The following is a 13657-nucleotide window of genomic DNA, read 5'->3' as shown; positions in this document are numbered from 1 at the left end:
TAAATACAAATACAATAGCTAATGACTTTGTTCCATACCTTCCTCCCTAAGGATCTCCTGCTGGCTAGAATGTGGCTCCCAACAATAGTTTGTGTATTAAGTTTTTGCATGTAGAGTTGCTGCAAGGTTGTATGCAGATCGTCGAGCCTTACCCCCAGCTCTTCTGTGTGGGCAGGAGAATGCTTCCCAGCCTGTCTTGGAGGGACCAAGGTATCCTTTTTAGCTTGACTTCAGATATGAGAACTGTGAGTGTCACTTTAATTACACGGGGACTGGAAGTTCATGGGAAACTGTGTCTCTTCACTCTTGCTCTCTGCACAACCTGGCTGCTATGGGTGAGGCTTTTCAAGGTGCTCAGCACCAATTACTTCCAGCTGGCTAATGCAGTAGCACTTCTAGGTGAACAAGAGTCCAGGGTGGGTGTGTGGGGGAGGATGTTCTCAGCTGAGGTGTGTTGACGATGGCACTTGCACAACCTGGCTGCTATGGGTGAGGCTTTTCAAGGTGCTCAGCACCAATTACTTCCAGCTGGCTGATGCAGTAGCACTTTTAGGTGAACAAAGAGTCGAGGGTGGGTGTGTGGGGGAGAATGTTCTCAGCTGAGGTGTGCTGATGATGGCACTGCTCTTTTTCTCTCCCTGCCTACCCTCAACCCACTGCCACCAAAAGACACACAGCACGATGTCACTGCCGTCCTGGTTCAGGTGGAATGAGCCCCCAAACTGCATTTCCCAGAGAAGCCCCACAGAAATGGTGGTTGAGACACTAATGATGGAGCTGAACTGGCAGATCAAGCAGGCAGAGAAGCAGCAGCGTGAGCGGGAGAACGAGTATCGCAAGATCAAGACTGGAGTGGACTACAGCTGGCTGGTCAGCTATCCAAAGCAGAGCTATGATATCAGCCCAGGAGAACGGCTGCATCTGGAGGATATGTGTACCAAAATACATCCTTCCTACTGTGGACCTGTCATACTCAGGTACAGTAAAAGATGTGACAATACAGACCTTTTCTTTGCTCTCCCCCCCACCCCCTTTATGGTGTGTGAGGAGGGAGTGAGAATTGTTAGGACCACCAGAACCAAAACTTGGCATCCTGTATAAGAAGTTATGCTGGGGCAGTGCCTTTGTGGAATAAGGGAAATCTAATGTTTTAAGTCTGTTTAACATATTATTTCCACCAAAAAGTTACTAAAACCCATTTTACTCCAGGACTGGCTTGAGTATTTTATGCTCTTGAGCAGCCAGAGAAGCTTTACCTTGCCTAATGAACAGTTACCATTCCAGTATTGTGATGGCTTTTGCTTCAGTCTTTAGAATCTTAGAATAATTGAGGTTTAAAGGGCCCTCTGGAGGTGTGTGCTTCAACCTTCTATTCGGATTACAGCCAACTTCAAAGTTAGAACATGTTGCTTAGGGCCTTGTCCTGTCCATTGGTGAGTATCTCCAAGAGTGGAGATTCCACAGTCTCTGAACAACCTGCTTTGCTGTTTATTTACTCTCACTGGAGTCTTTCTTTCTTAATGTAATCCACCCAGTAGGTCTTTTGAGGCATTTGTCCCCAGTGTCCAGTCTAGCCAAAAGGTGCTGTTGTGTTTTTCAGCCTGTGACCTAGGTATTCCCAGAGAAAGGAGGGACTGCATGCTTCTCATTCCACTGCCCTCCTTCCACACCCTTGACATGGAGCAGCATGCAGGTGGAGCATGCAAGCTGGCTTTAACAGCTAGATTCTGCTTCTGACTTCTGCAGCATAGATGTAGACACAGCCTCTTGGACTTCTGTTGAGCCTTTCAAGTGCTAGAGCACAACAGTCTATAGTAAAGGGTTTGTTTTTGTTTTTTTTTTTGAGGGGTTGGAAGGTGGAGGAAAAAGATTAGGAATTCATCTGAAGCAAGTGAAATGGCTAAGGAACATCTTGGTAACTTTGGTAGGTCTTGTCAAACTCCTGGCTTGACCTTGATCAGCTGCTGCTGATACCAAGTTCCCTCACCATGCAAGTGCTGGTGTCTCCAGTTTTTTTTTTTTGAGGGGTTGGAAGGTGGAGGAAAAAGATTAGGAATTCATCTGAAGCAAGTGAAATGGCTAAGGACTCAAAACAAGAAGATGATGGATGAGAGATGGAGAAAGGCTTGACCTTGATTGGATGCTGCTGATACCAAGTTCCCTCACCATGCAAGTGCTGGTGTCTCCAGAGCTGTACACGCAGCTGCCACTGCTCGCTGTGAGAGAAGCACAATGAATATCTGGGGTATAGCATAATGCTAAGATGTATGTCCAATACCAGGCTTCCACTGTAAAGAGTCAGAAGGTGTCTTTTTGTTTTATCTTGGGTTTTCTTTCGGTCTTTATCTTGGATACCCTTTGGTACACCAATAAGCAGTGCAATTTCATAGTGCACTAAACTTGTTCCATTTTTAGGGCATATAAATAAAACTTCAAGAGGCAAGAACTTATTCTACTAGCTTCTGCTGTATTACACTTATTTCAGTGCAATCCTACTGTTCTCCATCCTCGTTCAGTTCTGTTGGAGATAAATACCCAAATGCTCACAGTCTCTACACACTTAGACTACCAAACATATAACCAAAGAAGAGCTTTACAGGATTTTTGTTTGTCTAGCGGCCATTGGGTCGTGCTATGGGGAATAAGGACTGGAAACAGGGCAAGTCCAGTGGGACTTTCCCTAATGTATCCTCAGCTTCTGGTAAGCAGCAGTTCAGGGACTATTTGGGCAAGGATTTGCATTTGGACAATCATATTTAATTAGCAGTGGTCCGGACATTTTCCACAAACTTGTCTAATAATTTTATTTCTTAAGCTATTAATAGCACTGAGTTCTGATTTAATAGGTGTGTGAAAGGACCACTTCCTTCTGTTTCAAACTTGCCATGTTCTACCTTTGTTTAGTGTTCCCTGGTATTTCTTGTGCTGAGAAGAAACAGTGATTCATTGCTTCCTTATATTCTCTGGCTTGCTTGTGATTTTAGAGACCTTGAGCATAATTTCCCGGCCCCTCCTCGTTGTGATTCCCTGCAGTCCAGGGAGTCCCACCTTGCAGGAAAGTGCAAGTTCCAAGCCTAGCACAGTGACCTGGCAGCAATCCATAATCTGATAGGTTTAATCAAAGCTGTGCCTTGACTGTGCTTTCAGATTCCGGCAGGTTATTGCTGAGTATGAACCAGAAGCGCAGGAAGTGTCGCGTCTCTTCCGCACTGTCCTGCAGGAAGCTGCTGAGAAGATCAAAGAGGAGGAGGAGGCCAAGAAGCTCGCCAGGCAGTGGAACACAAAGACCAAATCCAGCTTCTCCTTAACAACATTTAAATCTCGATCCAGGATTTCCCCATTCATCAGCGACATCAAGACCATCTCTGAGGATGTTGAACGGGGCACCCAGACCACCAGAAGGGTTTGGAGCATGCCAGAATTTCGGAATGCCAAGGATTACTGACTTTATACCAAATCAGGTTTTTAGTGATCTTTCTAAAGCCCAGTTAACCCTTTTCTAGCTCTACTGTTTCTTCTTTTTTCCATCTCTCTTCCTGCCTGTCTCTCTTTTGGAAGCCAGATCCATCAGAACTGCTGCTGATGCCCACAGTGCGTGGCACATTTTATTACCACACATGCTCACCTTTCCTTTACTTTAGTAGCTACTCAGTAACCTTAAGGGCAAAGCTAACCTACTATATCATTTTTATTACTGCTTTCTTGTGGAAAATGAATTAGTTTTGTGATGTCTGTCTTCTTTGCCCTCTGGCCTGGATGTAGTTATCTGTAAAAGCTTTTGGCCCAAGCTAGTGAGACCTGCTGGCTAGACCAATCTTGCTGAAAGCAAGACAGCCAGTTATATGAGTAAGGCTTACAGGATCAGGCCTGTGAGTTAAAGTTAGTATCTGATTTGGAACTGAACTTCTTTTTCACACTAATAAACTTCCTTAGTGCAGCAAGAAACTTCACAGGTAACCTCAGCACTGCTCCTGATCACCTTTTTACTGACAATTCGTAGTCCAGCCTGAGCAGAAACAGACTCAAGCTTTTTGAGATGAAAGACTGATATTATTCCCCAGCAATCAGTTCATGCATGCTCGGGTTTCTTGTGTAGTTTCTTTTGTGCAGGCAGAACCCCCTGAACATTGCACCTGCAGAGTAGATAGAAATGTAACAACCTGCTGTGTAGATACACAGGCGGATACATCAGAGCTGTGTCATATGCTGTTCTTGGTCCTCAGTGTTCTGTGTGGCTGAGATAAGTACTCCACCCCATATCCCAGTCAGTGGCCTGAAGTCCTAATAAACTATAGCATCAATGTACAGAGAAGAGTGATGGGAATCAGCATTCATCTACAGGGCTCTTTGCACAGATGCAATAGTTCAGATCATTTGACTGAAGGGCTTTGGTAGACAAAGGTTTGTTCTCTTAGTCTTCTCTCCTGAATACTTAGAAGAGAGCTTTCCAGGGCCACAAGCTGTTGGCCAGTGAGTTGATACTACTAGAAATAATCTTTAGTGCAAACTGAGTAGCTGGTGGGCCAGCATGGCTCTGCAGAGACCTTGAAAACAGGAAAATGCCACTGAGGAAAAGCTACTAGGACCTTAACTCAGCATCTCCCAGGAGAGCTCTCTCCAGCAAAGGAAAGAGAATGGCATGCTGTGAAGGTCATGGTTCCTGCAGAGATGTTTTGTGGCTACCAATAGAAGATGGGTAAGGACTGGCTTTTGGGGAATTATCCTGGGGTACATCCTCCTAGAGGACTCTGTAGCTTTGTTATTCTTTTGTTCATTTCTGACTCGTTTCCCTGAGGATCTCTGCAGCAGCATGTGGGTACTACAGCCAAGATAAAACCCTTTGAAGCTGTGTCAGCTCTGGGAAAGAATTCCATTACATGAAATCTATCCTAGAGTAGAACTGTGAAGTTTCTTCCAGAGATGGGTGAAGGCAGCATAAAACAAAGATCAAGATCAAACCCTTTGGAGCTCTCTCATTCTGGTTCTTCCTCTCTACCCTCTGGACTAAGATTGAAGACAAGGCTTTCTTATTAGCACCAGGCTGTAGTTTCTAGTCCCTTGGTAAAGTCCCTTTTACTTCTGACAGCAACCCTCCTAGGGACCAAAAGCAGCAGCTCACTTTTAATCAAAACCTTAGGGCTTCCAAACACAGCAACCAGCTTGGGATGGACTGTTTCAAACTCCAGATCAATGTGTGAGAATTTAAAGTCTTCTAACAATCAGCTGTGTGGTTTTCACCTGTAAGCCCTTGTGAAGTCATGTGGTTGTGTATATGAATAAAAACAAAGGCTTGACATACCTAGCATAGCCTCAGCTGTCTAGAAGATGTGGGATCTCTAGCAAGGGATCACCACAATTTGCAGAAAAAAATCTGGTCTGGAAAAGTTAACAATATTTTTTTTATATATTTGTAAGCCACTGTATAGTACTGACGGCTGAGATGAGGCCATGAATTTCATGCTACAGCTCTGCAGTCATGTTATTTGCACTCAGGTTCTATTTGACACCTCCAGTACTGACTGTATTGATGCAATGTTCGGTGGGCTGCTGTGAGAGGACATTCTGACAACACTGACAAAGCTTTTTGTTACAGTACAGTATCTGTAATGTGCTCTCTCTTCCTTAAGGAGAATCAGGAGTAACTAACTTCCCTGCACCAATCTGCAACGCCAAGGAAATCATCTGAGGTGTGTTCACACTATCACAGCAGCCTGTGGTCATACCGTGTCCTTCCTTAACCCTCAGATACCACTCTCCTTTAACAGCCAGCAAAGGGAGACAAGTCTGACCTTTGGGCAAGGCCACATATGTTATGGAGGCCAGGCTGTGGCAGTGCCTGCAACAGCTGTTTTGCCTCAATTTACCTATCATTTCTATTTCCAAAATAAAATCTAATACAAAGTTTTCAACAGTATAATTTTCCCTGTGTGTCTTTGCAAGTTACAGTGGGCTCCACAGTAGCATCCAATCATAAAGGGCTATTCAGATACCAAGCAATAAGGTTTCTCTTCTAAATGTGTGCTATCTAGTACTCTTAAAGGTATAGAGACTGAGTGTGACGTTCTGCAATCTGTATGCACCAGGAGGTACCAAGGTAGAGCTGGGGAGGTGGTCAGGATACACTGTGCTTGTATTAGGAATGCTGTAGACTAAACCATCAAGGTTCCTTTGGTCACAGCATGTGGTGACAACTACCCACTTATGTTTGCCATGTCCTAGTTCCACAGTCTGTGTGGCTAAATTAGCATTTTAGTTCAAATCAGGAGCACACGTGTCCTGACTGTCCCCACCTATTGCACTGTGGTCCATGGCACTGGGCAGGCGCAGCGTTGCCCACTGGATTGCTTTGGAATGGAGCTAACCCAAATGATCCATTGCAGCTGGCTCACAGACCATAAAGCTGATCTAATGCTGAAGTAAACCCTCATGAAAATTGTGTAGTGTGAATATCAGATCCTCACTGACAACTCTGCTCCTCTTAGGCTGTAATATGTGCTAATCTAGAGGAAAAAAAACAAACAAACAAACAAAAAAAACCCCCAATAATTTCTAGACAGCTGTGATGAGCTCTGCTCTGTTCTTAGCTCCTCCTGAGAGCTAGTCCAGTCTCTCAATGTTTGAAGACTGAAAAGTGAAAGAGCAGCACATCAAATCATTCTAAATCCTCACTGTCTCAAAACTGAGCAAGGATCTTGGGATCAGCCCAGAGCATTGATGCTGCTCCGTTGCTGATAGTATCAAGCTGTCCAAAGGCCATTGTCACACCCAGGAAAATGCAGTCCTAGACTTACTATGCATTCTAAGAAGTAACAGCAGCATCTCTACAGCAGCTCAGCTGTGTTGCTCAGCTTCAAGAGGCTGACAGTGCTCCTAGTTTTTCCTTATCTGAAGGAGACTGTGCAGCCCTGCTTCTATGGCTTCTACAGAGGGGCTTGGCCCAGAAGCTGTGGTAGCTAGCAAAGCTGTGCAAGAGGAGAGGTTCCTCACCCATATCAGCACACCATGGAGCAATATGGCAATATATGGTTACCTGTGTATATTGCATACTTCATGTAGTTATAAATTCTTAGGGTCTTGGCTAGATTATAGAATCTCACCACTATGTTTTATTCATGTTTTGCTTCTACCACATAAATCTAATCTGACCCAGAGGCAGAGAGTGAAGCATGGGAAAGACCACGTGTGTTTTCTGCATCAGAATATCTACTCTCACAATGTAGTTACTGTTACAGCTGTTCAATGAGCACAATGCCCTGTTCTCAGGGGCCTATTATCAGGTAACAGTCCACATGCAGTAGCTTTTCCAACCTTATTCTCTGCAATTTTAGGTTGCCTAAAGCAACAGCATGCACCTCATTTAGTCTTAAGGCTATTTAAATAGCCAGATGTGATATGAAGTACTGACAGTGAAATACCTGTCTTTTTTTTTTTTTTCCTGTATTCTGGCACTGAGAGTCTGAAATTATTTAAAAGAATCATTAAGGTTGGAAAAGACCTCTGAGATCATCAGGTCCAACCATCAACCGACGCTACCATGACCATTAACCCATGTCCCCAGGTGTCACACCTACACCTTTTTTTGAGCTCTTCCAGGGATGGTCCCTCTACCATCTCCCTGGGCAGCCTGCTCCAAAGCCTGACCACTCTGTCAGGAAAGAAATTCTTCCTAATATCCAATCTAAACCTCACCTGGTGCAACTTGAGCCCATTTCCTCTCATCCTATCACTAGTAACCTGAGAAAAGAGACCAACACCCACCTCACCACAACCTCCTTTCAGACTGTAGAGAGATGAAGGGCAAGGTGTGGTTTCTAAAGAACTCCGCAGCCCCAGGTAGGGATGAGATGGAAGAACACCTGGTCCTTCCAGGTCCCTGCTGGCTCTCAGTAATTTGTTCCTGTTACATTCAGCTACTTAGAAGTTAAAGGCTTCCTTCTGCCTTTGGCACACAAGCACCAGCAGAAGAGACTATTTATGGTCTGTCCACAGAGCAGCTAAAAGCAAGAAATGAACAAAGATTGGATTAAATTCATAGGACAGCAGTAACAAATGTTCCCCATAAACAATACATAATTAGGTCTTTGCAGGCTAATTACAGGGTTTCAGAATAAGAAAGTGCAAAGCCAATGTCCAAAAGTTAAAATAAATAAATAAGATTTCCATGAGAGTCCAGCTGGGCAGCAATGCCACCTGCAGGCATATTTCCCAACACTCATTAACCAGGAGACAGTTGTCATCTTAAACACTGGGGCTCTGTGACAGACATACACTTATCAGTGTATGAAGATATTCACGTTGTTCACACTGCTCAAAAAGTCTCTAAACATGCTTCCTTAGAGTCCTCAGCACTGCATCCTGCTCTTCTCTCAGAAAACACCAGATGTTTCATACTCCTTGTGAAACAAAATTTAAGACCGAAATTGACCAGGCAGTAAAAAGCCACCAGTTGTCCACAGCCAAATAAATCATGATCTCTGCACTGGACAGTAATTTTCACCAGATCTGGACCATTCTGTCCAGAAATAGACTTGGAAGGCTGGCTGTTTGCCAACAACTTTAAGAAGCAGCTTCTCAAAAACTATCACCCTACAGGTTCAATTGTAACCAAGTAGCAGACTGGAGAATTTTCAGGTGTGCTCCAGGCCTCATAACCTTCAGGAGGACCCACTACCACTTAAAATCCAGCCATTTGATGGCATGCTCAAATGGGAGTGGAGCACCCAGCTTCCAGAGCTGAGCAAGAACTCTGGAAACCTGCATCCAAATATGCACACGTACAACAAAGCAGGTAAGAGCTCCATCCAGTGCTTAAGGTCTGCACCTCACCAGGGCATCCCAGGGCAAGTTACTTCAGACTCCTGACTTCTGCTTTCCTCTACAGCTCACTCAGTTTTCCCTGCTGCAGAGAATGACTGGGAAGCTGGTATATTCTGCAACATGAAACATACAAGTACATCACACCAGCTCAACTTGCCTAAGTTCAACCATACCAAATATAGAACAAATATGTATCAAAAATATAGAACAATATGTATCAAAATTGCAGGCCCTGCTGGGCACTGCACTATGATACAGCTTAGCTCAATCGGGCCAAGTGCTTCCAAGACAACATGGTATCTAGAATTATCTTCTCATCTTGATGTCTTGTACGTTTTTGCAAGGGCAAAGGAGTCACGTTCAGGTAAATCATAAAGGAAATGAGTATCAAAGAATTGCACTGCCCAGAACTGGCTGAATCAATTACCTGCATCAATCATTCTTTCATGTTTGGGTTTTTACATGTTTCCCCTGCATAAGAGAAACTTACCTAACTGTGCTTCTTCCCCTTCTGATAACTCTTGGGACTATTACCAGTTATATCAATTGCAGAGAGATCTCTAGAAATACCTTGTTCCTTTCCTGCTTCATGATCATTACTCACTAGATCAAGGAGGTCCAAATGAGCACCTGCCACCACAGGACTGATGAAAACCACACAGCCATTTCACATTTATGCCTGGCTAACCACACAGCACACAAACAGGAGGCAGGACCAGTGTGATTGATAGCAAGGGTTTAAAGAGGAACACGCATAAATCCCAAGGGACCAAGTCTTACCATTTCTGCTGCTTCTGGAACAACTTTTTGTAAAAGGGATAGAATACTTAGAAAGAACAGTGCCAAGGAGGATGGGCATGGTGGCAGCAGCTCAAAGAATATATCCTTCCACTCCTTCCCACCCCAGTGACTTCTGTTTCTGGAATTATTTTTATTTTATTTTTTTTTTCTTAAAAAAACCGTTCTGCATGATTCCCAGAATGGAAAACAGTGCAGGGACACAGTAAGTAGGTGTGATAGGGAAGACTGTAACACACACAAGAAAAAGTAGGCTTCACATCTGAAAGACTTTTATTATTCAGCATTTTAGCAAGAACTTCAACTTGTCTAGCCAGGTAAGGTTTTGTAGCCCATTCCCTATCACCAGACTTCTGCTCCACTCCATCACTTCTGACAGCAAGAGTCTCTCTCCATCCCTCCCTCATTCCTTTTCTATTGTTCCAGCTTTCACCTTCCCCCATGATAAATGCTTCTTAAAGACCCAGTAGCAAGACTGTCATTTGTTTGCATATCAGGTCAACATCCTACACAGTTTCACAGTCCCCTCACATAAGAGATGGATTCTAGTGCCTTCAGAAGGGTTCACACATCAAAATTTTAAATTACCCCCTGAGCAATGGTATAATCTTAAGATTTACTTAAAACACCATGGCAGGCAGGCACAAAGCTTTCCATTTGCTCTTTATTTTGCTCCCCACACTCTGACCACTTTACACCTTAGTGACCACTTTAGACCTCAGTCTGGACATAGTCAACTGCCCTCGACTCCATTATCCAGGTACTCCTAAATTGTGGTTCCTGAGGAGCACTTACTACACAAGGGAATCAAGTGGAATTCCAGCATCAGGATTATGTGCACAGGGGTCTGCTGGTTCATCAGAAGTCCAGGCTTTGAAAGGAACTGAGGAAGCATGGAGCAAACTCCCTCAGCTAACACACCCATTGTGCTGGGTCCAGCTCCCTGTCCAGAGCACTGGATTGTCCACACACCAGGAGAGTAACTGTCACTACCTGCCTCAGCATCATTCCTATGGCTCCTTCTCTTTTCATTGGACTGAGGCATGCACTGTGTGTCTGAAATGCTGGGGTTTGAACCCCGAGCCCTGAATTAAGGTTGCCATATGGGTGATTCCCACAGCCCTTCATCCAGAGGGGTGAGTTTGCCTTAGAGCTTCCCCCCAGGGTGCGGCCGGCCCTGCAGGGAGAGCCAGAAGGGAAATGAGCCCCAGGGGTCCCGCAGTGAGCTGACAAAGGTCAGGGCTCTGCTGGGGGATAAAAGCTGGGACCACTGGCAGGGAGTCAGGAGTGTCTGTCTGTGGAGTGCACTCCCCAGAGCTGCCTGGTTCAGGGCAGACCTCCTGACTCTCCTGGAGCTGGGCCCCGGTCAGCTTGGACCTTTGTAAACATGAGCTAGGAGAGTGAGAGCTGGCCCTGTGGCTACCTTTATCTTACATGTTTAACCTGCTGACCTGGCTGTTTCCCATTCCATCCATGGGAAACCTTGGCTCCTTACTTGTTCCACCTGTTGTCAGTCAGGCGATATCGTTGTTCAGGTTGTTGGGGGTGATGTCCATTGCATGTGAACTGACTGACTTGTCTGCACCCCCAGTGACTGTCCATGGAATGTCTTTCCTCTATTCAATACAGTCACCTTACTGGTTTGTCTTTCTGCTGGTTGTGTCGTTCATGTTAGGCCTAGTCATTGGCAGAACAGTGTCTTACTGCACTTCAGATGGATGAAGATTTGATATATAGGGTGAGAAAAGCAGGCCAGAACTCCAGAGTTTTTAAGTCTAGGAACTGAAGCTCCAGGTGTGTGTGGGGGTAAATATCTATTGTCAGCTGCCTTTGAGCAGCTGATCCAGATAAACAAAACCAGAGACCTTTCCTGCTTCTATTTTAGGATAAAAATCCTTCAGCTACCATCACTGCTCTAGAGTATTTTACTGTTACACTTTCTAGTGAAAGGGCAATAAACGGTCCAGAGAAAGATCATAGCTCAAAGTCCGAAAGAACATAATGTATTAATGAATGAACTGTCAAAAAAATCATTTCTGTAAAAGCATGTTCTATTTACAAAGGTCAACTTGCTCTCTAGGACAAGTAAATCCACTACTGGAAAAAATATACACATAGAAATGCCTCATCTTTCAAACAGACATTTACAAACGGTCTGCTTTGCTTAAACTATTAGAAACATTATGACATTTGAAATTAACAGTGCATGCTCCATGCAGTTAGGCTAGAAATTACATTACTGGACTTCAGGGTGTCTTTTATCATTACCAATGACACACTGTTAGGTTCTTCTAAAACACCACAGCCTGGCAGTTACCTTAGGATCTCAAAGGAGGACATGGATCATCACTAACAAGTTATCAGTCACTCTTCATTTTGCCATTAAAAAAGCACATCCCGATTGTCTTCTCAGCAGGACAGTCTGGTCTTGTCCAACTTGGTTTGGTGTATTTACAAGTCCCTGGTCAGCAATCTTCCTGTTATAAGGCAGAGTTCAGAAATTCGAGGAGTTCTGCACGGTTCCGGTCTCTCTGTAGAGCAGAACAGCAAGGGTTAACAGACCTGTACTCAGCAGACAAGGCTGCATCACCAGATTTCTGTGGGGCTTTCCCACCACAGCAGCTGCCACGTTCAGACAGCTGGATATGAGTTGCTACCTGTTAGATAGGGGTGCCTGGAGGAAGTGCAAGGCAGGGAGCACCCAGGAGAGGTGCCAGAGGAGAAAAGCTGTTGCTGTCGCTACTTTTGGGATAGGTTCTCTAAGTGGCTCCCTGTGCAGGCTCTCTATAGGCTGTCATCAGGTAGCTCACAGCCTGCTCAGGACAGAACTCACAAGCTGAACAGATGCAATTCTGTGGTGTCTGAGGAAACTTTCACTTTATGCACAGCAAGTCTTTTGCTTTGGGAAGCATAATTTTTTCTATATGAAAAAATATGAAAGCATAACAGAAAGAGAACCATAAACTTAGGCTCTTTCTTCTAACTGAAGATGGCCTGAACAGTCAAAACACTTCTTTCTGTTGTCTTTAAAACCACAATTTATAAAACAATTATTGAATCTTAAAATATTGTGAAGAACAGATACTGTTCAATGCAGCATGTTCGCTTCCATGGCCACCAAGGAAAAATGGACCAACAGCAAATATTTGACATCAAATGTTGTAACAAGCAGATTACTGGGATAAGGATAGCAAGTAATTGGAATAATTTAACAAAAGCTTCAGTGCCACAGAATTAAGAGAACGTATTTTTGATCAACTTTAATTTGGAATGCTCAGGTCTGCTCTGATAGCTATGAAATGGACTGTTAACGTTCTGAATCAGAACCTGCCAAACTGGATACCTCAGCAAAGGAACACTTTAACTGTACTGAGTAGAACTAGAAGCCTTCTGCAGATCACTCTAAGGTGTGAAAACTGCTGAATAGAGTGAACCTATTAAAGTGCTGAGTCCAAACACCCATAGCAATGGTAAAAAACTATTCATGATGTCTGTTTCCCTGGGTATCTCAGCAAAAACATCCAGCTGCTCTGAGAAAACGCATGAGTACGTAGTCCCAACACTACTATCATCTTTTTTTAATTCCCCTCTAAATAATGGCTAGCCTTGCATGTGCTAGAAAACACACAGTAAAGCAGCAACTACATTTGATTACAAGAGACTAGAAGAAAAGGGCAGTTAAACCCAAGGCAAATTATGTCAACAGAGAAAGCCACATCTCCTCAACGTTAGAGTGAGATTCTAAGAACCTGCACAAGCAGCCTTTGGTTTATCTGCTCATGCCTGAGTATTCCAAGCCCACTTGCAACACAAAACCTGCAAAAAGAATGAATTAAAATTTCTCAGATGGCATCACACCCCCTTAAAAACTACTCTCAATTTACAACTCCTAACTGTAAGACCTACTCTTCCACAAAAGACTACTATTAGAAAAATATTAAAAGATACAGTATTTTCCTTTAGGGATATATAGACTATTTTAACTCTTACCTCTTTATCCTTCTTAGTCTTCTTTATTCTCATCTTAATTTTCTTTCCAGTT

General features: G+C 43.9%; 1 protein-coding gene across 1 annotated transcript; it reads left to right on the top strand.

Moving 5' to 3' along the window:
* Nucleotides 1–672: 672 nt before the first annotated feature.
* RD3 (retinal degeneration 3) lies at nt 673–3445 on the top strand. Its single transcript, XM_008943792.1, has 2 exons — nt 673–977; nt 3148–3445. The coding sequence occupies exons 1-2, from the start codon at nt 682–684 to the stop codon at nt 3443–3445; spliced, it is 594 nt and encodes a 197-aa protein (XP_008942040.1). The 5' UTR covers nt 673–681.
* The last annotated feature ends 10212 nt before the right edge of the window (nt 3446–13657 follow it).

Source organism: Merops nubicus, unplaced genomic scaffold (genome assembly GCF_000691845.1).
Source record: "Merops nubicus isolate BGI_N331 unplaced genomic scaffold, ASM69184v1 scaffold6167, whole genome shotgun sequence".
Taxonomy (NCBI): domain Eukaryota; kingdom Metazoa; phylum Chordata; class Aves; order Coraciiformes; family Meropidae; genus Merops; species Merops nubicus.
The sequence above is the reverse complement of the archived record's forward strand: the minus strand, read 5'-3'. Positions and strand labels throughout refer to the sequence as shown.